At 41.8% G+C, this 24363-nt stretch overlaps 1 protein-coding gene across 9 annotated transcripts in view; it reads left to right on the forward strand.

The window, feature by feature from the left end:
- The window catches only part of slmapa (sarcolemma associated protein a), a 45498-nt gene that overhangs the window by 19215 nt on the left and 1920 nt on the right, over window positions 1-24363 (forward strand). For 2 of the 9 annotated variants that reach the window (XM_028997661.1, XM_028997662.1), the window contains exons 3-22: window positions 914-986; window positions 6877-6913; window positions 8798-8860; window positions 9087-9182; window positions 9659-9730; window positions 9822-9962; window positions 10158-10295; window positions 10670-10838; window positions 11115-11165; window positions 13225-13287; window positions 14157-14216; window positions 14659-14733; window positions 15612-15689; window positions 15795-15854; window positions 19703-19828; window positions 19912-19986; window positions 20729-21034; window positions 22333-22450; window positions 23506-23677; window positions 23969-24103. In XM_028997661.1, coding sequence (XP_028853494.1) covers window positions 914-986; window positions 6877-6913; window positions 8798-8860; window positions 9087-9182; window positions 9659-9730; window positions 9822-9962; window positions 10158-10295; window positions 10670-10838; window positions 11115-11165; window positions 13225-13287; window positions 14157-14216; window positions 14659-14733; window positions 15612-15689; window positions 15795-15854; window positions 19703-19828; window positions 19912-19986; window positions 20729-21034; window positions 22333-22450; window positions 23506-23677; window positions 23969-24103 — 2108 coding nt within the window. Of the gene's footprint in view, window positions 1-652; window positions 812-913; window positions 987-5114; window positions 5380-6876; window positions 6914-8797; window positions 8861-9086; window positions 9183-9658; window positions 9731-9821; window positions 9963-10157; window positions 10296-10443; window positions 10569-10669; window positions 10839-11114; window positions 11166-11517; window positions 11566-13224; window positions 13288-14156; window positions 14217-14658; window positions 14734-15611; window positions 15690-15794; window positions 15855-19702; window positions 19829-19911; window positions 19987-20728; window positions 21035-22332; window positions 22451-23505; window positions 23678-23968; window positions 24104-24363 lie in introns of those variants that run through there. The other 7 variants (XM_028997664.1, XM_028997665.1, XM_028997667.1 and 4 more) reach the window with 6 other exon arrangements.

Genomic DNA, 24363 nt, shown 5'->3' on the forward strand with positions numbered 1-24363 from the left:
TAGGGGCAGGGTTTCCCCTGAGAGATTTAAATTGGCATTTGAATGGACCGTTGCCATTTAAAGCAACTGCCAGCCATGTATTACTGTTAAAATGTTCTTTGTGGCAGTGATGACACAATCCAGCCATGTCATTCAGGCTGTCAGCTTTGAACGACTTTCCTTCCTTTTTGTGTTCGGTCCGTGTGGAGCCAGACATGTAGCAGATCATCCAGCGAGGAGTTGTGGCTTTTGAGGGATTACCGAAAGAAACCGGTGGGATTTGGTATCCATTAGAAAACGGTCATGTGTAGTAGTATTTCCTGGCTTCTTCATTGTACGTCTCTTTCGTATAGCGTTGTACTCCTGTCTTTGGACCGTTTGCATGTCGTTGGCAGCGTTTATATCTTGTTCCTCCTTTGTCATCTCCCAAAACACGGCAACCGTTTGCCGTTACTACACATCCTGAATCGGAGGCCTTCACCGCATCGCTCCGCTGTGATGTAAGCCATTTGGCTCACCGCTGCCGTTTTGAAACGCAGCACTGCCTGGGCACTCGCCCTGAAGGTGTTGTAACAGGACCGCGTGAAATGGAAGCTTTCACAATCAGATATGAATGCAAAGTAAGTTGCCCTTTTGGCTCCCCGGTCCTGTGCTCCGAGAAGGGGTTGACCAGACCATGAGGCGGCAGGGAGAGGGAAAGCCACTTTTCACAGCAGCCTCGGCAGACAGTGCCGGTAAAGTGTTGGGGGTTTATGGACTACCTGGAATTGGTTTTGCTCTGGAAACTGACTGTTAATCGGAATATTCTCTTTTGAGAGTTTAAATGTGAACAGTAAGTGGTGCTTTTTGTTTCTACTGTATGTCTCTTGCTTTTTGTGCATATTTTTATTATCCTAAACAGCTGTTTTTAATCATATTCTCTGTTTTATTCTAGTAACCCATGGCTGCATAGTGTCCACCATCAAACTCTTTCTGCCAAATGGGATGGAAGCCCGGAGACGATCAGAGTAAGAAGCCATTCTTTCTTGTAAAAAATGAAGTTCAATGCTTAGTCAGACTAGTCTTCTAAGAAGTGGTTCAATCCAACAGCGTCCGCATTCTGCAATATATGTACATTTTTACAGTCAGACGTTTTTTGTTTCTGAATTAAAATGCTCTTAAAAGTATTAAAATACTTTTCCAAAATTAGCCTGAACCAGGAATAATCTATGCAAAAATGAATCCAGTTATTATGTAATCGGATGTCAAAACCAAGCAAAAGCTTAGACGTGACAATAAAGCCAAACAGCTTTATTAGAAAGGCGTTTAGTGTCCCTGCACTTAACATTCACCAATAATTAATAATCGTTCAGCATCCAAATAAATGTGTATGATCACAGTGCCTGCTGGACTGCAGTGTGTGTTTCTATTATGATTTGTGTGACCTCAGGACTCTAACCTAACTTTTTGCACTGGTGCACCTAACTATTTTTTTAAAAAAAAAATTTGACACCTAAGTTTTCAACAACATTGTATATAACAGCACAGTTTTACAGGTTATTTTTTTTCTTTTAAATCACTGTCCATATAGGCAATATTTACTTGTAAATTATTAAATACCAATCTGGTTAATATAAAAATCTTTATTTGAAGCAAAATTCTACAAGAAGGGTAACTTGCCATGAAGGTGTTTGTGCTTCACTGAGCTGAAATTAAGACAAGATAAATGAAATAAAAATTTAATCTAAGTGTTTCAAGGGCTTGAACTTGCTTGTGATCCGTTTTCTGCGGCCTGTAAGGCAGCAGGGAGGGGAAGGCACTGGGCTAGTATGTTCATCCCTGCATGTAATGTGATGCACTGTGCTTTTTCAGTGTTTCATTTCTATTATTTTACTGAGTCTTGCGCAGTATGAGTGGTAAGGTGATGTGTTTCGATTAGGCAGTGAAACCGATGCTAGCGTCTGCCGATTTACGTTCTGGTTGCACTGGCTATGAAAGCAAAGTCTGAGGTGTGGAATATACTTTGACACGAAAAAGGTCATTAAAATTGTATAAATGACTTGTAACATGCGCGTGAAGCATGTTGGTACAGTCATGTTGGTCGACATCCGCCGCAACAATAATATTGGGTTTGGGCAGTTCTTGTCTTGCTTGGTTCTAACTTTTAAGGCCTGATTAATCTGTGGCTCCATTCACTCTGTCCATCTGATTGGTCCAGGCTACTCATCTCCCTGTCTCACTGTGCAGCATGCACACACTTTCAATATATATATATTTTTTTCGGACCATTTGAGAATGAAATTATCCTCAGTAATAATATTAATTAACAGTAATATTAATTTCCAGACACAAGTTATTCACTTACAGTCTAACACTATACACACTCACTTTTTTTACAGAATCGTCTAAGTAAATCAGTTGCAAAATCACAGGACTTTACACTTTTAATCACATAGTAGTCTAGTGTGTAAGACACCTGAAGGTTCAAACCCCACTTACTACCATTGTGTCCCTGAGCTTAACCCGGAGTGTCTCTAGGTCCCTGTAACTACTGATAAACTACTGGATAAAGGCCATGTGCTAACGTCTTCAAATGTCTTCAAATGTATGTTGCTCTACATTCTAATTGTGTGTGTGGTACAATAGCATCCAAGGTAATTCCAGTGTGTGGCATGTATGAAGTGAGTAGCCTCTGTGCGGCTGTATAAAGTCTCCCAATACCTGAGCCTGGGTAGGGGAATCCTCTGACCCTCACTGACCATCAGGCCTTGACCTTGACGGGCACATCATTATATTTATTTTACATTAACCTTTTCCCCCCACTCTGCTTTTGCTTATTGGTTGCTAGGCACTTGTAGATGTATGCTTTATGGGGTGTGTGTGTGTGTGCGTGTGTGTGTATATATATATATATATATATATATATATAATATATAGATAGATAGATATGTATGGGTAATGATGCTACATTATCTGTATATGACAATAAAACTTGAAACCTGATCCATTGCTGCACCTCACTTGGTCTACTTACAGTAGTACACAAGTGGCTCTTTTTTTTTTTTTTTCTCTAACAGTAATACAGTGATTCTAGAACTGTTTTCCTTTCCCTCATCCTGTCTGCTCAGCCTCCTGTGACAGCAGTCTGCCGGTTCGCTCACGGTCTCTTCTGGTCCCTGATGTGTTCATGTGCGTTGTGCTGAGCTGAGCAGTATTCATATGTTTTAGTACTGTGTGTGTGTGTGTGTGTGTGTGTGTGTGTGTGTGTGTGTGTGTGTGTGTGTGCGTGCTTCAGTTTTGGAAACCAGGCACAGCGTGAATATTTGCATCTCAACACTGTGCAAGTCCGCAATTATTGTCCTGCAATTTGCAAGACGTCTGTTAAAGAGATACCAGACTTCCCCATCATTCGCTGTCTCTGGCTTTTATCCATGTATGGTAGCCTGCACTGTTACTGGTGTATGAAATTAATCGTTTAGCATTTAACATGGCTGCACAGAGTATGTGCAAAATGCCCTTTTCAGAGTATTAAAGGTCCCCTAGCCTGAATATTTCACTTTGATTATTTAACATTAATACGACTTCCCCGAGCCCGTCTATGGTCCTGCACTGGTTATAAATGGCAATATGTGTAAAAAGTGCTTTAGTAATTTTGCTTCACGTTCAGAGACTGTTTGATTATTGAATTTGTCCCCTCATGCAGTCATAACTCCAATGACCGCCAATAATATTTTAGTTCAGTCACGCAAGATGTTGTTGAAACATCTGGAAAAACGGCGACATGAATTCCTGTCCGTGCCAAACATTGTGGTTGGTGAATGGTGTTTATAACGTCATTTACGCGAATGCCCCCTCACTTCTCTAGGCCACTCTCCTCCTCGTCCCGCCTCACTTCTCATTAGCATTTAAAGCTACAGACGTTGAAATGACGCTTCCTGGGAAATCTCATTGTGGGACTGGATCAAAGTGGCTGTAATTCTGCACCGCGGCTGAATTTCAGAAAGATGCTTCAGATTCAGTTTTAGGGACCAATAAGGCCGATATAAAAGCAAAAAAAACTTTAACACAGAACTGCAATGTCAGTCTTAAATAATCATTGAGTGATTTATAACACCATAATGCTGCTGGTTATCGAATTGTTACACATTTCATTTCCAAAGAACACAATCTACCATAATCTACTTTTTCCTCAGCCATGTTCAGCCGTTGTACGTCCTGCACGTCATGTGATGCATGGATTGTAGGAATGTCATTTTTTTTTTTTTTTCCCTACTCATGAGTCATTTTGAATGAATGAACAATGGCCGCAGCTCAACTGTTTTACATGTCTCATTGCCTCAACCCTTTAAGGTTTTTTATGTATTTTATGGTAGCCTTACTAATAACATAAACAGTAAATGCTCTCATGCATTTGAAATGACATTTGTATTTCTAAATTAGTATCGAATATACATTCATTTTCTTTATCAATACATTGCAGTAGAATTGGCATCCTTTTTTTAAAAGAGTAAATCACTAAAGACAAAAAGAAACTATATAATTTTTTTTTTTTTTTTTACACCTCTTGTACTGAATTTTGATTTCAATAGGGCTGCAACAACGCAGCGATTTAAATCGATAAGTTGATTTACTAAAAGTCTGCAACAAATTTCATAATCGGCTCATTGTGTAGAGACATTTGATTATTTAAAAAAAAAACGCTAAACACTTTTTATGAAAAAAAGTGCTTGAGCGGCATGGAAGTGGAAGCCGGCAGCAAGCAGTGTTCTGTGCATGTGCTCAACATGTGTATTTCCCTGGTGTCTTTTTTTTCTTTTGTGTAAAATTGTGCTCATTTGTATAATATTGAAGTCCAGCATTTAAATTTAATTTGTGTAGTGACACACACACACACACACACACATATAGTATTTTTTGTGTGTGTAGCTACCAGAAGGTGTGCGTTTCTAGTCCCTCTTGAATGGTTGGTGAATATAAATATTTGTGAATAAATGTCCTCATGCCGTCAAGCTCCAAAACCAGTTGCCTGTTTTGTTGTTTCGTGTATTTTTGGTCCAAAACTGGGCCGGCCTTCATCTAGAAGTTCAGGTTCTACCAGCGTAGTCTTGAAACAGGTTCATTCTTCCTACTAGAGGAGGAGGGGAAGAAGGTGCTTCTCAGTCGACATGTCATGGCTGTCTCAGATCCTTGCTTATTTCTCTGCGGGACCGCATATCTGGAAGGAGCTACCTTTGACCCCATGCCTGGGTGTGGCTGCTCGCAGCGTTGTGTGTAAGGTGTGCCTGTGTGAGTTGTGAGGTGAGGACCTTAATCTGCTGGACATTTTGTAGGAGTCAACTTCTCACTGCTGGTCTTTTTGCGTGGGAATTTTTCATTGGTTTTCCTACTCTGCCACCCACTGCCGTAATTGGAGCTAGCGTGGTAAGTGGTTTTAACCGAACGTGGAATGTGATTTCATGCAACTGTATATGAACTGGTCGTGCTGGGTTTTATAAAGATGTGTGCAAGGTGCGGTGTTCTCTGTCTTTGGTCAGCATATGTGCTCAGTTCCTGCATTTTGTGGAAGGCACTGCGAACTGAACAATACTGATCAGTCGTTCCTGGTCTCTAATGTATCAAGGAGTAGTGCGGGTGAGGCACAGTGGCTGCTGATGTTCTCACCTCGGTCAGGATTTAATATGGGTATGGATTTTATTATCTAGATTATTAACCATAGCAAAATTTCAGGGTAAAATACGACTTTTAGTATTTACTCTTCCGCAAAATGAAAACTATGGACTGTTGTCCGGTGTAGACATATTTTTGTGTAATTATTAAATAGTCTTAACATGTATAGAAAAAAGTATTTGACATTTAAGTTTCCTGAATAATTTACATTTTCTCCTCACTGCATGACAATTTGTTCTTTAAACCTTAGCATCAGATCAGTACTCTGGATCATCTGGAATCCGAACACTAGTCATTGGTACCAGTATCAGATCAGAGAAAGCCGGATCAGTACAATCCTACACTAAACCATGAACTAGACCTATTCTGGTATTTTCAGAGTTTGGCTCTTTCCTGTGACTGCTGGTCCGTGCAGGTGGCATCTCAGCAGTGTGGCCCGTCATGAACCATCAATCGTCTTCCGCAGACACTGTGACTCCCTACACCTTCTGTGCAGATACAAAAAAAAATAAATGTCACATGATTGGGCATGGCAACCTTCAAGTTTACATTAACCTGAAGGCGAACAAAGTCCGGTGGTGGGCCGTAATTGTAGCATGTATAACAAAGTGATAATATGGATTATATCCCGAGGCCACAGGACAGATGCAGCATGGCTGTTTGATTCAAATATCTTCATGTTTCTTTAGTGAAACATTTGAATGAACTTTCAGACATTTCTTTCAAATGTATTTCAACATTTTTCCTAAACGTCAAGGACACCCACTCCGTGAGGTGGAACTCACAAGGATTGACTATTTACATGTTACAGACCCTCATACAGTGAGAAGATGTCTCTGCTAGATCCCTCTGGGAAGGGTCCACCCTAAATCATGTTTAGTGCCTTAATGTTAAATGATAAGTTGTTTCCATTTCTGGTGTTGTTGTGGAGGTGATCAGAAGGTAGCGCAATGTCCTCCACACGATCGTGCACACAGCTGCTGACATTTTCATAACTCGTACAGCCAAACCGAGGACTGAGCTGTTTTAGAAAAATGATTAAACTGGGAATGGTCCATACCTCCTCTGTGTCGCTCGTAATTGTCGTAAATGTCCCAGGGCATTATTTGAGTAGAGAGAGAGAATTTTTACAGCATGGCCGCAAACAGAAATATTTACACCCAACTTGAAGCTTGATTTAAAAAGGAAATCTCACAAGGCTCTGCGTTTTCCATATTATGCAATAACTTTCCTTTTCCGCTTGATCCACAGTGTCATCCAAGCACCATTACCACTGCCAGTTGATAAGGTGAGTGTATCACCCTATTTTTCCCTTAGTTGAAATGAGAGATGTTGTCATTTCCCCCCTTCCTATACTCCTATCATTTACTATTATTCAAGCCTGTTTTTTATCTCTTTTTAGCCACTTTGTTATAAACATCTGCTTTTCTTCAGTTGGGACTCTCGTCTCTCATGACCTCATCCCTCCGAGTCCATTTCTCTTTCCACTGCCCTCGAGTCCAATAACAACTCATTAACTGTACATTAATGTGGTAACATGAGATTCCGACGTGCCGTTTGTCTTCAGTGGTTTGATAGGGAATTCCTTTCTTTTCTCGTGGCTGAGACATTTTCCACAATACACTGTTGACGGTGGGTGGCAGTACTTTCTCTCTCTTAATTATTTTCTTTTAGCCCTCTTGCACCAGGTTTCTTTGATCCTTTCCATTTTTTTACAGCCTGTGGTGCATAAAAAAGGGAAATCCTCCAGAAAAAAAGGCAGTGCTGTTAAGTTCAGATCCCATGGGATGTGACGTGGCATCCTGTTCTGTGTTCTTCAGACAGATGTTGAGTTAATGCTAAAGCAATGCTTATTTGCCATCCATGTTAGCCGAAATGGAAAGCTCTTTCCACTTTTTTGTTAGTTTTTTTGGGTGTGGGGTGAATTTCTGCCTTTGGTTTTATTACAGTAAGTTGCAGTTGTCCTTTATCTTCAACTTTTTCAATGTCTTGTTGAACATTGACACCTGGTTGACATGATTTAGGTCAGGAATGCACTGAGGGACAGAGGTATCTTTCTCTGAAGAAGTGGTTTCTGCCCGGTTGGAACAACATCTAATCACATTAGATCTGAAATCTGATTTCTGCTCCTCCCTGCCATCATCTACTTTTTTTGTCCGTTTCTCAATGGCTACAGGCCTCAAGTCAGTTCAAGCTTGTCATGATGTGTTGTGCTGTCCGGGTGTGAAACTGTCCTTCACGTTTTATGTCCCAGCTTAAGCACTGTGTGTGGCTGGGGGATTGTGTCTATAGGGTTTCTTATCACAGTTGTAATGTGCTGGTTCATGGTTTAGTAATTCGAGGCAATCCATCTTGAAGCAAGCCATCTCAGACAAGACCAGTTACCAAACATCTGTATTGGAGTGCAGCATCTTAGACTGTCAGTATCAATACATTCTTGTTTGTACCTTGAGAGAGAACTTACTTTACATTCATCCATTAATTTATTTTATTATAATTTGACCTACTGTTCTGCAGTGTAGCCTCATTTAATTTTAATTCCTTGATTTCCATAATTGGCTGGAACGTTTAGAGCATTCACTTTCAGCCTGAAAAACAAGCTGTGTGGCCTGGTTACAGTTTTTCCCTATTATTGTTTATTTGCCATAACTGGCTTGCTTAATGTTGTTCGGGAGCCTCGCTGCTAAGTCATCTTGTGTGCTAAACAGGAAAAACTGAAATTCATTTCACAAAGTGGTGCTGTACATGCCAGTGTACGAATGGCTTAATAGTAAAAATGCTTTAAAGTTTCAACCCAAAATCATCCAAAATGCTCCCAAAAGCACTCAGAACTGCTGAAACATAATAGAAATAAAAGCCATCTGGGTACAAATCGATGTATCTTACAGAGTCACATACACCTGTTATAAACTTTACAAAGTTATGCTACACTACCCTTATACCTCAGGGAGGCATGCAAGCTGGTACAGTTGTAATTTATCTGATGTTTTTCATGGTATCTTTTTTTACCCTAGTCATTACCTGATTTTTCTTTCTTTTCAGATTACTTTAATCTGTAAGATTTATGTGCCAGGAGTTTTCAGGTTTTTTTGTTTGTTTTCAGTGGCCTGTGGTTGTGTTGCCATGTGTTGTGTGGTTAACACACCTGACAATGGTTTCTCCATGTCTGCAGGTTGCCGCAAATACACCCAGTATGTACTCTCAGGAACTGTTTCAGCTCTCCCAGTATCTGCAGGTATGGTGCAGCGCTGACATCTGCTGCCCGAGACTGGTACTTTCCTCAAATACCAGCCACCTCAGGTTCTACTTACTCTTACATGGTTAAAATTGGCCACTTCATTTTTTTATACTCGATACAATAAGCAAGTTTGGCAAAGGTTCTTTTAATTATTTGAAAAAAAAATTAATGATTAATTTTAGCCTGTAAATAACTCTACATCTCTCTGCCTCGCGTGGTCCAGGAGGCCTTGCACAGGGAGCAGATGCTGGAGCAGAAGTTGGCGACATTGCAGAGGCTGCTGGCCAGCACACAGGAGGCCTCAGAGAGCAGCTGGCAGGTGGCGAAAAGACACGCATGACACACACATTCAGAGAATTGTGAAGCACAGCACAAAGCAGTGTTCCCTCTGCTTTGAACCATCACCCTTGGTGATGCGGTGGTGGTTTGGGATTGGAACCGGCAACCTCCTGATTACGGGTCCGTTTCCTTACCCGCTCTGCCACCACTACCCTGACATGACACGATGTCTGGCTCAGCTGGGCTAGAAAGGATCTCGTTGAAGTTATCTGCACACCAGGCAAATTTAAATAGTAATGTAGTTTATATCAAGATCTTTATAATATCAGATTAGTGTGTTTTGTTTCCCCGTATAAACCACAGCTTCAGTACCAAGCAAAACACGTTCAGTTCTTACTATTTTAATGTGTGTGTACGTACGTTTTATATAAAAAAACAAATTAAATGTCCTTATGAATTTTGAGATCAGTGGTGGTGAATATGGCAAGGTTTCCTCTTTCTCTGGCCCTTCCTCAGGCTTTAATTGATGAAGACCGTCTGCTCTCTCGGCTAGAGGTGATGGGCAGCCAGCTACAGGCCTACTCTAAAGTAAACACTTGCTTCATCATCTTCTCGGTTCTAATGAATGTGGCCATCATGCGGCTCTGACCTGGAATATTTTTCCTTTGTTGGCTGTCAGAACCAAACAGAGGACGCCATGCGGAAGGAACTGGTTACTTTACAGGACGATAAACTCAACTACGAGACTACAGCCAAAGAGTCCCTGAGGCGGGTTCTTCAGGAGAAGATTGAGGTGGTCAGGAAGCTTTCAGAGGTGGAGGTGAGAACTTTGTTATTCTGTTGCTATGGAGGTATTGGTTTATAGGAGAGACACTTGTAGTAATGGTTTATTCATATTGTATTCTGTAAAAGGTCACTGTAATTTTGTTCATGCACGTTGAGGTTTTCAGAAAGCATTGGGAGTCTTGCCTTTATTTTATACGGAATCTTTGTCTTCTGCCCTCTCTACTTCCAGAGGAGTCTGAGCAACACAGAGGACGAGTGCACTCACCTGAAGGAGATGAACGAGCGCACGAAGGAGGAGCTGAAGGAACTGGCCAACAAGTACAACGGAGCTGTCAACGAGATCAAGGACCTCACAGACCAAATTAAGGTGATGGGTCTCACCCCACGCAGAGTTCGCTGCCATGTCATGCTGGGATATCAACAGCTTTGTGCCATTTCCGGGTCCGATCCTGGAGAGGGAATTGTGGCACATCCAGAGTGCCTGGTCTAGTACAGGAGTAGTACTAGTACAATGAGAGTAGTACAAACATCTGAACATTTTGTGCACTGATCGCCTGTTATTTTAATAACTTTACAGAGACATTTCAGTCCTGGCTTCACCTCTCTGACAATCCTAGATCAGAGCAATGCTGCTGTTGCAGTAAGGTTTTGTACATCCATTGAAAGTAGAAGAAACTAGCCAGCAGAAGAAATGTAAGGTGTCGAGGTGGTTGTACCTAACTGGGTCTGTGTTGTGCGTAGCTGGCGGAGGGCCGGCAAGAGGAGCTGACCCAGAAGGGGCAGAACGAGAAGAAGGAGCTGCAGATGAGGATCGAGGAGATGGAGGAGAAGGAGCAAGTGCTGCAGGCCCGCATTGAAGCGCTACAGGCCGACAATGACTTCACCAATGAGAGGCTCACCGCGCTGCAGGGTAACGCGTCCGAACACGTGCCCACAAACGTTGCTTATTCATGTGTTGTCATGGAGTCGGGCACCCTGAACGCGAAAAGCTGGGATGGAAAATTAATCCATCATGTTAAGGTTATTTTCCCCACATGGGGAATGTGAAATAAACATGGCATGGAATATTTTAATTTCTCAGGAATCTCCTCCATTTTTCTTGTTTTTTTTTCCATCCATAAAAAAAAAAAAAAAGTCCTTTTAATTTTTTGATTTGGTCATGTCCACGTCTTTTTATTTCTCCCAGTTCGGTTAGAGCAACTGCAGGAGAAAAGCATAAAGGAAAACAACAGCTTAGGTGAGTGTGGTGCGCGGCCGGCCTCGGCGTGATCTCACTAACCCCCGCATCACTGGTTCCCGTCATTCACCTGGCATGGCCGCTTCCCTTCTGTCGCCCGTTCTTTCCTTGCATTGTCGTCTTGAGTTTATTCAACGTTCTCCCTCCATACTCGTTCAAATGAACACGTCTTGCTTGGTGTCATTTTCTGGAGCATGTGTCTTCCTGGTGTCCACACAGCTCATGCGGTGTCTGTTGGACCTCACTGCCGTCAGTCTTTTTCTGGCTCACTTACCTTAAAGGCCGTGGTGGGCCGACCTGGGCTTTTATTTATTTGTTTGTTTATCTGAACATTTCTTTCTGATGACAATAGGAAGTCCAGATGGTGACCAATCCCCTACTTTGCTGAGTTCTGAGGAAGGTAGTATGAATATTGGCATCATTGCTTGGGGTGAACACAGCACTGCCTCTTTCACTGGATATATGGGAAGTGGGCTTTATCTGACTTGGAGCATTAAAGCAAAAGTATTTATTGTGAGATTTGGATGGAGGAATAAAGACCCTCTCTGTAATAGATTCTGTCTCTGATTCGTCCTGGATTTGGTGTTCTCTGGTACTATTTTACCATGTTTTTTTACAATAGTAAAAGTCATAGAAACAGAATATAGGAACTGATTGCATTACTTCCTCATTTTATTGAACAACCTCTTCATAACCAGGCTGAATTACACAGACAGTACGAGATTTTTCTTGCCTTGCGTATCCATAAACTGCTTTGGTTGTGCTCTGTTTCTACAGTTTGAGTGATCCCTTTTGACTAAATTGTTATTATTGTTACATATTTCACTGTACTGTAAGAAGTAGTCACATGTTTAAACCGCACCTCCTACCATTGCAGTCCATGTTTCTGCTGATGGTCAGTCGCTCTGGATAAGGGTGTGAATATATGCTTTAATGTACAGTGAAAGCTGGGTCCTGGATTCGGCATATCCATCTGTGTGGTGTGCCATCTCGAGTTGAATTAGTTAGCTGTGGATTGGCAGGGTTTTGTCTTTGTGATAGACAGGTTTTCAGCTTTGCAGTGAGCTTGTGCAAGTGTTTTATACAGGAAGTTGCATCTCACCTGTCTCCCTATCTAGCCATCTGAATCCATGTATAATTACTTTATTTTTTCCAATTGATAATTTTAAAAATTATATATGTGTTTGTGAATTGGATACAAAAATGTCTTGTTTTTTTTTCTCATATCAAAACTATGAAATGGTAAAACGGTAAAAGGGTTACGTTGTACCCCCTTTTTTTTTTCCATTGCTTTAGTCTTTATATTTCTGCAAGGATTACTGCGGGTGGGGTTGTACGATTCATGAACACTTGATGAATCCTCCATATTACAACTATCTCCATGTACTTTGGAATGCCCAGTGATGTCCAAGTGCTGAAATTTCAGGGAAATATGGCAACACGTGTCATCAGTAACTTAAAGACTGAAGCCATGTACCTTTTGAAAAAGTACAATATATTCCGCACATCGTTTTGTGCTTTAAATGTTTATGGAAATATACCTGGAAAATCCTGATTATCTTTTCAGCTGTCATGTCTTCTTTCTTCAGAGGTAGTGGGTTTTATTTATTTATTTCTCCCTCCTCCCTTAACAACACACATCTGTCTAAGTCCAAATCTTTTGGCGGTGCACGGAGATAGATTGTTACAATGACTACTATCACTAATGGTAAAGTTGCTAAAACTAGCAAGGAAAAAAAATTCTGGTTCACTTAAACCTGAGCAATTAAATATTAAAATCAAATTGGGTATACTATTCAATCATTTTTAATTTTTTTGATTTATCAACTGGAAATAGAAACGAATGATACATGGATTCCTCTGCGCCTCTCTTTTTTTTTTTTTTGTGTCCTATTAGAATCACATTGCATTTCATTTGTATTATATTTTTTCTCTTCAATTCATAGCATCTTAACTCTTTTGATCTATTACTAATCTCAGGATATTTTATATTATCCATACTGGGGGAAAAGCTTTTGCTGTTTTGCTATTTAATGGAAGGTTTGTCTTTCTTTGTTAGACCACATTCTTTTTAAGAGTGGAGGGGACTGCACTTTAATCCATCAGTTCATTGAGTGCCAGCGTGAGTACACAGCATTCTTTCCACTGCCATACAGTCACTCACAAGCCCTCATTAGAAGGGCCAGGATCACTTGGGTGCATCTGCTGACAAACGCCCTATCCGGTCACATTAAGATGAACAGACAAGGTCTCTCTCAAGTGTTGTTGGATGGTTGGAGAAATAGGTGTTGATTCCCAGACTCTGTCACAGGGCGGTGCTGGTTGGGTGCAGCAATGGACTCACTTTGGAGAAATTGCTTCTAGTCTTTTTCTGATTGGCCCATGGCTTGCTGTTTATGATACTGACCAGAAACATCACACCTCATCGGATAACTTTGATGCTTGTTCAGTCGTTTTTAAAAACCCTTATACCATTTGTTTAAGTGACTGATTTGATGTGTCTCTTGACAGTGGATTGGAGAGCCTGGATTCAGGCTGCTTTTGAAAACGTATCTGTTTTCTCATAATTGATTGTTTTCCACCTCAAATATTACTAGATAAAATGCAAGATGATGCTGGTGGGTTTTTTTTTTTTTTTTTTTTTAAACTCTTCTTATTGTAACCCCCCCCCCCCTCTTTTGTGCATCCCACAAGGTTTCAGGAAATAAGCCCCATTATTTCTGCATTTCTACATTTAACATCTCACTTTAAACTCCAGAGCAGATTATTATTATATTTTTTTTCGCTCTCTCTCTTTCTCACTCTATTTATTTCTTTTTCCTAATTCTCACCTGCTTGCATGGGAATTGACACTGACCTGACCTGACAAAACGTAACTTGACTTGCGTGTGTAATGTGGCGCATCTAGTACAAGTCTCCTTTTTTAATGGTTTCTTTTACAGCAGTAAGTGCAGCTGAGATGTTAAAACATTATTATTTTTTTCTTTGCAGCTGTGAAGCAGTTGAAGGAGGCGGTGGACTCTTCAATACACAAACTTTCCAATTTTGATGGTTAGTTGATTATAACTTTAGTCATATATATATTGGGGGGGGGGGGGGGGGGGTTATACCTGTTCTCTTAATTTTTGGGGTAATAAATATGAAAATGGTATTTATTCTCATACATTATTAGTAATATCAACTTTTACTTATTTCATTAAAATTCAGAGCAAATAGGAAAAGCAATCATGAAAATAAATATCCCTAACGTATTGTGAGTAGTGTATTTATATACCATTTGCTATAATCAGTCCAGCTTTAAACCATCAAACATCATACAGCTTTCTCTGGCATTGTCAATATCTAAAAAAAGCAAAGGGCGATGGCCATGTTCACCGATATTTATTCACAGTGGGAGGCAGGACAGTAACCCCAACTTCTAAAAATAACTTTTTGTAGACAATATACTCCTTGGCAATTTTTGTAAATCCATCTTTATCTCTGCTTTTTACAGAAGTCATTGATGCACACCTCCAAAATAACCAGACAGCCGACAGCAACAGCTTGGTCAGCCCTGACAGAATCAGAGGTAATTGTTGTTGACGTGGGATTCACGTTTCCACTTGCTTTCCACAGCTTGATACAGGTTGTGTCCCTCTGACCTTCCACAAGATATTGATTTAAAACCTCTTTATTTGCATTATCATGCGCGTGAATGACTTATCATTGCATTTGGACATGCAGAATATTTCCAAGCAGGTAGGTAGCTTTAGCTCTGTTCTCCGAAATACACATAGTATGCACACACACCCACTGGTGCTGCATCTGGCACAACAGCTGCTTCTTCACCACTCAATCCCACAGGGATTGCAATTCCAGATTACCCTCGAACTGGGGAAGCTTTGCCTCTAAATCCAACCTGTGGGCATTCAGCGGCTAAAAATATCCCTTTAGTCTCATTTTTATTTTTCCACCCTCCTTTTTCCCCCAGTTTGGCAAAAGCATTGCTTTGCCTTGATCAATCATTTTTCATCTTTTTAAAACTACATTGGAACAGGACAGGGCTGTCCACACTGTTTAATGGGAGAGGGGACTGAAAAGATCCCAGCTATTGTCTAGTGTCACAGGCTTCTCTTGTTCTGTCCAAAAATGCTTGGGGGAACAAAAGGGCCAAGTACTCGAGCAACTGTCCTCTGTGGAAGCCACTTTTTGGGTGCTTGACCACGTGCATCCAATGAATGGCCAACTGGGCACTAGTGGAGAAGAACCAAAAAGGAAGGAGTGTTTGTGTCTGTGTGAAGGTCTGCATGAAGGTCTGCATACCAAACACATCTTTGAGCAAAATGTAATGAATCAGCTAAAAAAAAACAGTGATATGAAAGTTATGACTTCAGTGGTCTTGTTGCGCTTTGCACCCCCTGCCTTTTCAATTCAAATGGTGTCTTCCACCCCCCACCCCCCCTACAGAAAATCAAATAGATGCTAAAGAGTCCATGTCAGACACACTCAGCCCCAGCAAGGACAGAAGTAGTGACGACACTTCAGGTAACATTTTGTTGGTTTTTATTTTAATAAAGGACTATAAAGCAGTGTTTTAAACTGGTTTGTGTTTTGTTTATCATGTTATATATTTTTTTTTTCTCTTTGTAGACGGACAAATGGATGAGCAGGAACTGAATGAACCCCAAAACAGAGTCGCTCTACTCAAAGGTAAAAAAAAAAATAAATGATAATATTTTAATAAAATTGCGATCTTAATGGAAGCTTATTTTCCTGTGTCGCCGCTGGTGTGGAGCGCACAGTCTTTCCCTCTTTCCCCTCTGACCTTTGCTGATGTCCCACTTTCCACTTTACTGGAATATGGGGGAGCTTCTGTCGGAATGTAAACCAATTAGAGTGCAATTAGTTGAGAGACGCTGAGGGGATTTGGATGAAAATGTCTACTGCAGCAGGCATGATTTGGCACGTCCGCAAAGAGGGAACTTTTGAAATAAACAGAATGTTTGGGGCTTCGTAGTCTGTACTGGGGTATTAAACGTGATCATGTGGAGGGATTTAAGTTTGATCCTTCAAACTTGATGGTAGTCTGTTTATCTGTATATAGTTGTGAGTTAGCAGATATATATTTTTCCCTCTTAAATGGGCAGGTACTAGGGCATTACCACAAAGCCAGTTTTGTGTAGACACTAGGCGTTTATTTGATGCCCGACCAATCATCGGTGCTGAATGCTCGCGTTCAGCCCTCTCTCACCACTACATCTTTAGGTATTTAGATGCTCAACAACCTTCTGACAGAGAAAAGAAAAACACATGACATGTCAACTTCTCTCAGGGGACTGTTGACTGGAGGGCCATGTTCCACCACACCTCATTCAACTCAAGAACTGGGTGATGACGAGTACAGACGTTGAGTCAGCTGTTCAAAGTGAAGCTAAACACAAAAATGTGCAGGACTGGTGTCCTCCAGAGCCAGGCTTGGTGACCCCTGCTATATGGGAAATTATATTTATTCCTTAGAGTTATAGGGCAGTTATTGATGAATATATTATGCAATTAATTACTTTCACTTGCGTTCAAAAGGTTATTGTCCTTCAGAAATTTCCTTTGTTTCCCCATAGACATCAATTGTTTGGAGTTTTGACCCACTTGATGCAAGTTTTAAATACACCAGTCCAAACATGGTTCATGTTGGAAATCGCTGGAAATATCTGTTAAAGATTTAATATCTGCATACATAGGATGCAGCAACAATTATTCAAAATGGAATGAAGTGTTCATTATTTTAAAACATTTATATCATTGATTGATTGTAAGCATTCTTATCATTCATTGTTATAAAACCCTTTTCAGTAATTTTAGTATATCTGGTAGAGCACATCACTTATGAATCAATATTTCAAAGTTTTTCAATTGTGAATTAGTTTTTTCTATTCCAACCCATATTCATGGACATTAAATGAAATGTGTAGTGCTACACAGTCAGGTAGAATTTTGTTGCATGGTTTTTGAAACAGGTAAATGTTTCCTATCTTTCAAAAGAGCGAAATCTCATGCATTCATGAGTCAGTGCTGCTGACAGCCTACTTCACTTCTGTATTGCTTTTTTTTTTTTTTTTTTTATCAGCGGCCCTTTATCGAAAAATCGCACCGCACCAAACGCCCAGGTCGCATGCCCTGTCATGTCTGTCTACAGTTGTGTAGGTGGCCTGTCCAGGCCTTTAATTCCTCTGTTTTGGCATGTCTGTGGCTTCCTGAAATGACTCCGTACAAGCGTCGGGAACCCCAGCCAAATTCTCTGCTGCCCTCTCTGCTCCATTCTTTTCCAGGCAGGTGCTCCAGCCACACCGGGTAGAACTTTAGGCATTAGTGCCACCAGCTTTTCTCAGTCTGCAGTTAAGGCCTTTTCCATGCCCAGTTGTTGTTATTTCCAAAACACCATCCGTTCCTCTGGGCATTCGATGCTTCTGAGGCTTAGCTCAGATTTATCTCTGAGGCTGAGGGACTCAGTGGCGCTTAGCATCGCTGCCCCCTTCAGCAAATGGCTATTTTTATTGTGCTGCTATCTCTTGTCTATTTGTAAAGTATGTTTCACCTTGGTGATGGGTGCACCAATAGGCGCCTGATGTTGGGAACATGGTGTTGAAGGCACCTTGGGGCTTTTTGGGAGTCTGCATCTGTCGTAGTCGGGTGTTGATGTACGAAGCATGCAGGTCAGCTGCAGACGCGATGAATGTCGCGATGTCAGATTATGCGAATACATAGACACAAAAAGATGTTTATCAAATATAATGATTTATATCAGGAGTACAAGCGACAATATATTATGTCAGTTCTTCTCTCAAATTACTAAACTGAGACCGGCTTCTCAGTCTTTCTTCAGCCTGTTAACTGTTCCTGCCGCGTTCCAGACTGGAGTTGCTCCAGGGCCAAAGACTGCAGGTGGAGAGCCAAATAAATACACAGTACAGGTCAAAAGACCTTAATCCTCTGTCTATTCAATCATCCATCCATCCCTCTACCATCACATTCTGTTTAATGGTTGCCTCTTTAATCCCACATTTAGTATTAGGGAATTATTTTTTAAATTTTGATTCGTTTAGCAGCCAGTTTCATTGTGTATGGATAATTTAGCCCAAACCTGCAATACCACTTTTGACTACTGGATGACAAATGCTCACAAAGTAAAAAAAATGTATTTTTTATATATACGTGTGTGTGTGTGTTTTTTTTTTTTTTTTTTACTGGTTTAGAGAAATCTTTTTTAGAATTATTTTGGAAGTAAACTGAAGGAAAATAACATGATTTGCACACATTGTTGATTTTTTTTAGAGCTATACTTGGAATTAATTGGCAAGTGAATTTAATCATTAATTGTATGGGTAGTAATTAAATGTATTTAAGGGTAAAGAAAATGTATATTGCTGGTGCAGTCCCCTTTTAGGCTGACCTAGTTCCATTACATAGATTTGAGCACTAGGGGGGGCTGTTACTTTTCTCAGTAACTGTTTAGACCAGGGGTTCTGAACCTTTTGCAAGCTGGTTCATTGCAGTCGGTGCATTGTCATGTATAAAACAAATGAGTTCAGTCTAAATAAGTTCTCATTGTAATGGCTGCATACACTCAGGGTTGCCGCATCACAGGAAACCAGAATCCAAATGTGTTTTCATGCCTAACCGGCAAATTGCTGGAGGCATCCATGACCTCAGCTGCCATGAGAGGCGGAGAATGTGATGTCTCTCCTCTCATTTGGTTTGTGGCAGCACATGAAAGCTGGCAGTCTCAGTGGAGGCAGAGAGTGTGTGTGCACGCAAGTGTGTTGTCATAGTGATGTCATGTGAATCACTCCCTGTAAATACCCCCATCTGACATTTCTTACAGCCCACAAGCTGTAAGGTGACTGCTTGAAGGCTCCTGCATTCCAATTACTCAGCTAATAAAGATCATGATTCTCAAATAGTTTTCTTGAGAACATGAAATGTGCAGAGTTCTCAATAAGTTGGTTCTCGAACTCTGTTTTCAGTTTTTTCTGACCTTGCATTAAGTACATGTCAGATTTCCTGGTGGAATGAAGAGGGGTGGCACGTCCACCAAGCTTTTCCGATACACAGTTCTATGCTGGTACCAAATCTGCTCAGTTGCTTGTGAGGGTTCACATGAAGAAGAGGAAGAAGAGTTGTGCTGCTTCTTCAATCTGTACTGTTCTTAATTCAGACTGAGGTGTTCTGCAATTAAAGTGAATAACAGCCAGGCCACAGTGTCTCTCCCCTTGAGATCCCTGGATCTCTGCTTTCTGTGATATCCTTTATCGTAATTAAATCCATACGTCTCCGCATGTGAGAGGCTGCGTGTTTGGCTGATGGAAAGTCTGCGTCCTGTTAGATGTGGTATTTCGGGTAATGAGTGTCTGTCTTATAGTAATAGTTTAGCCTGACTCATTGGTACGGCTGGAGACAATGCTGCCTTTCATAGATATTAAAAGTTGTCACTGTTGTGTTTCTGTTGTGCCTTTTCAGTGAAATTGAGTGTAAGTTCTTACCTGTTTGCTGTTCTTCCTTAGACGAGCTGCAGCGGGCGAACCTGGAGCCTGGAGACACAGAGCAGGTCATCCACCACCTGCACAGAGAGCTGCTGGAAGCCCAGGAACTGGCCAACACCGGCAAGCAAAAATGCCTCGAGCTGCAAGGTACTCTGCCCTTACGTCACAACCTTTAAGGAAGATGAACTGATGAAGATGAAGTGGTTTTATTTATTTATTTATTTTTCTAGCCTTATTGGAAGAGGAGAGGAGGACCAACCGTCAGCAGACAGAAGAATCTGCTAAACAGATTCAGTTTTTGCAAAGTCAGTGTTCACTTTTTTTTAGAATCTTCTGCCTTTGAATAAATTGGGTTGTCATAATAAAAGGGGTTTGAAATATTAAAATCCTAGCTTTTGACGGGCAACAATGTAAAATCTATAGACTTTGAGTTCTGAAGTAGTTGCCCAAGACATCACATTTGCGTGTACAGACAGGTCACTCAGGCTACCTACACTATCCATCTGTGTTTACCTGTCATCATGGAGCTTTATTTCTGCAGCACGTCTATACATATCTAGAAAAGTACAATAATAGTAATAAACAGATATGGAACAGTTGGGTAAAAATGAGACCTAAAAATCTGCTGAGAACCCAGCTTGACTAGACAAACTCAAACATGGTACATTTTTAGTCCTCGTGGAGTTTAAATGGTTAAAATGTCAGTGCCATAAGAAGGTACTAGTCTGTGTAGTGAGAATAAGAAGAAAAATGGGTCCAAAAAGATACTGGAAGCTCAGTTCGAATACCAGATCAGCAACATGTGTTTTAGTTGTTGCATTTTGAATAATAATCCATGTTTTATTCATATTACTTTTGTTAGGTCAGCAAGCTAGAGGTTGCATTAATTAAGGTTGTAATGCCTTTTTAGTAAGATAAAATATTTTATTCCACTATTTGCCCAATGTACACAGCTTTCAAGAGGGTGAGCAAGGCCAAGAATCAATTTGACTTTTTCCATGTATATATTTCTACAGTTTAATCTAACAAATCCACTTTACTAAATAGCCCAGCTCCAGAAACTGCAGGCTGACATGGAGGCTCTGAGAGAGCACAGGGAGAACACCATCAGCAGCACACGCGAGGAGCTCTACAGCGCCCAGGAGGAGGTCCTCGTCCTCCGTCACGCCATGGAGGCGGCCAACGCTGAACGGGAGCGGGACATCGCCATCCTGCAGTCCGACCTGGGCACTGTCACCGCCGAGCTGGAGAGGTGGAGGCAGATGGCCACCAAGTATGAGCAGGAGATTAACTTCCTGCAGACCAGCTTCAAGCAGCAGGGTCTGCACCAGGAGAAAGCCGCCCAGCTGCAGGGTAAGATGATCTGGCATTTGTCCCGGATTGTTACTGCCTATTTATTTGCTGCACCACTGAAACAAAAGCCCCCTCATTGAGACGCCGATGCGTTGTGGGTGAACCACAAGAAGGTTGCTCACACAAAAGATCTGAAGGCCCTTAAAGTACCTCTCAGTCTGTCTCCATCTAAGATGAATATTGCAATAGTGTCTTTGTTCTGACCCCCACAGGAAGTAAACCAAGCAATCGGGAAAAGAATCGCGATAAAATTGCATATTAACTGATATGTAATATTTCCAGCTGCTTCGTAGTCCTTGGGTTGACCTCGGGTCTGGGTTTAGTGTACACGCTTTGGTGGTGAGATGTGGAGGTTGTCTGCCCTGGAGTCTCCCCATGCAGCGCCGCGGTTTAAAATTCAGACGAACCCCTCCACGCTCATCTCCCATTTGTGCTTTTTGGCTAGACGTAAATCACTTTTTCCTGAACCGTGACACCCGGCCAGCTGGAGTGCTGAGCACCAGGACGCGTGGGCCGTCCTCGCATGGACATGGCTAGCTGCAAAGTGTGTGGAGCAGCAGCATTCGTTGGGGACTCAACACGCGTAATAATTGTCAGCAGAGCAATGAACATAACCTCCTAGCGTCCGGAGTGTGAAAGAGTGCAGGGCAGTGTGTTAAGTGGGTTTTAGATGTATGGCTGACAATGAGGGCTGACTTTAATTTCTCATGGTATCTTACACACACACACACACACACACACGTTTTTAATTTCAGCTCCTCAGTGGGGGTTTTGTTTGCATGTCCACATTTTAATGTGCTTTGTGTCATGGGAAGGACGCATTAAAGAGGCCTGCACTCCGCCTGTCCCGGCGAGACCTCTGCTGGGGATAAGTGTGCACAGAGATGTCACAGACGGCGGCACTTTCGTTTGAATTTCATGCGCAGTCCGTTGTTTTCACCTCCGTAGCGGAGCAGATGGACTTGGGTGCGTGCTCCTCGCCTCTCATGTGAGGTGATTCATGAGGACCTCAAGGTGCTCTTGTCCAGATGACTTCATTCCTGACCTCAGTAGCATATTTTAGAATTAAACAATGACTCAGATTTGTCTGCCCGTTTTTTTGCTTTGTTTGATGTACCTAAGTGTGTTCTGTTCCTGATTTTGCGGTAGCTTGATGGCATGCTGCTGTGGACGTCTTTGAAATGTTGTCCGTAATTGTGTGTGTGTGTGTGTGTGTGTGTGTGTGTGTGTGTGTGTGTGTGTGTGTGTGTGTGTGTGTGTGTGTGTGTGTGTGTGTGTGTGTGTGTGTGTGTGTGTAGGTGAGCTGGAGACGTTGCAGATGGAGTGTTCGAGTCTGCAGAGGGAGTGTGAGGGTCTGCGCTCCGAGAAGCTCTCGCTGCTGGAGAAACTGCAAAGGCTGGAGCTGGAGCTGGACAGGTTGGTCTGTAGAGATGTTCGCAAATGTCCCATTAAACCTCAGGACACATTTTCTTCTACCCAAGTCAAAACCGATCAACGGCATTTCGTTTTGCCAGCTGTCCACAGTTTTATATCTTCTGAAGAAAGTCCGCTCAACACCTCACCCAAGAAGTCTGCAATAGCTGCTAATCATTATGTTTTTCCTGTAGCAGTTACCTGCATTGCAGTGTGAACGTGCCACTGCAGACTGCTAGAAACCCAGAGAGAGAGTAAAGCATTCAAGGTCAACCTAAAAAAATAATGCATTCAATTCAGTATGCTCCAGACCTCCCTGTGAAATAAAGTGCCTTTTCAAACTCCCCGCCCTAAGTTTTTATAATTTTTTTTTTTTTGGACCCCACTAATATAATGCGTTCACCCAATTTCTAAATGTTTGTCAGAAATGTAATACATTTTAAAGCACAGCATTAAACCTGATCAGCAGGAATTGGTTTACCTCATGTACCCCAGCCACAGCTACGATGTTCTCATTAAATTTGTGGTTTTAACTGTTGTGGGCATTTCGTTCTAGCTGTGAAATGCCTCTGGGGGATTTTTTTTTTTTTTTTTTTTTTTTTTTTTTACTCTGAAACCCCAGCTGCTTCCAGATGAATCAGGTTTAACATGCTATGTATTTTTCTAACCATCATATACAGAGGATTGTAAATGGGTTTGAATCCTCATAAAATTTGGGCCAGTTTTCAGCTCTTTTATAATCAAATGAAAATGCACAAATCTACATTTTGTTTGTTTGTTTAAACAGCCATTTACAAATTTTGTTGGTTGGCTGGCCTATTGGGTAAGGAAGCGGCTCCATAATCAGAAGGTTGCCGGTTCAAATCCCCGAACCGCCGAGGTGCTACTGAGCACAGTCCCCACACACTGCTCCCCGGGAGCCTGTCATGGGTGATTGTTAAAAGCAGAGGACACATTTTGTTGTCACCGTGTGCTGTGCTGCAGTGTATCACAATGAAAATCACTTCACATTCACTGAATATAATTGCCAAATAAAACTCCCAATTTTGTATCCACAGCTCTCGGCAGCAGAGCGCAACTCTCACCTGTAGCTTAGATGCGCTGGAGAAGACTCAGGGGGATCTGGAGACCAAGCTTGGCTCCATGAGGGACCAGCACCTGCAGGACGCCAGCAAATTGAAGACCCAGCTCGCCCAGGCTGACAGCCACACCCAGAGCCTACAGAAAGAGGTGCGATGGAAAATGAGTTTGCTGTTTAAAGTTTTGTTGCAGTTGACTGGGGTCCTCCACTTATGCTCATCACACGTGGAACACATGAGTAAATTCATGGTGCAGTAAAGGGCATTTGCTCAGCCAGAGGTTGTACTTCTACACATAAAGATTCACACTAATAACAAACTACTACTTTTACTTACCAGCTCTTTTTCTAATTAGTCTAAGTGTAGTTAACACCACTCTCTATGTATGCTTTGAAATTGTTATTTTGACACTATATATTCAATGTGTCTCTCTGCTCTGCAGTATGAGGACACTCAGACCCAGCTGCTGGACCTGCGGCAGCGCTACGAGCGGACGGAACAGGAGAAGCGCTCCATGAACGCCGAGCTTGAGCAGTGCAAGGTCAACCTCAAGCTGCTGCAGGAGAAGGGCAAGAGCGTGAGTCCACATTCACACACGATATTCACCCCCCTTTCCCCCCAACCCTCAGGGGGCTGACTGGTGAGGTAACGCCTTTAACCTGCCCCCTTCTTCCTTATTAGCTGAAGAGTAGGTTCGGGAGTGGACTAATTACTGCGAGTTCTTTCATTTGCTCATTGTAGTCACGACACCACATGGGTGCCGTGTTACCAACATGCCGTCCAGGTGTAGGCAGCCTTTGTTGGTCTTCTTTCTTCCATGATCATCTGTGTTAAGCC

The sequence above is a fragment of the Denticeps clupeoides genome, chromosome 12 (assembly GCF_900700375.1).
Source record: "Denticeps clupeoides chromosome 12, fDenClu1.1, whole genome shotgun sequence".
In the NCBI taxonomy this organism is placed as follows: Eukaryota; Metazoa; Chordata; class Actinopteri; order Clupeiformes; family Denticipitidae; genus Denticeps; species Denticeps clupeoides.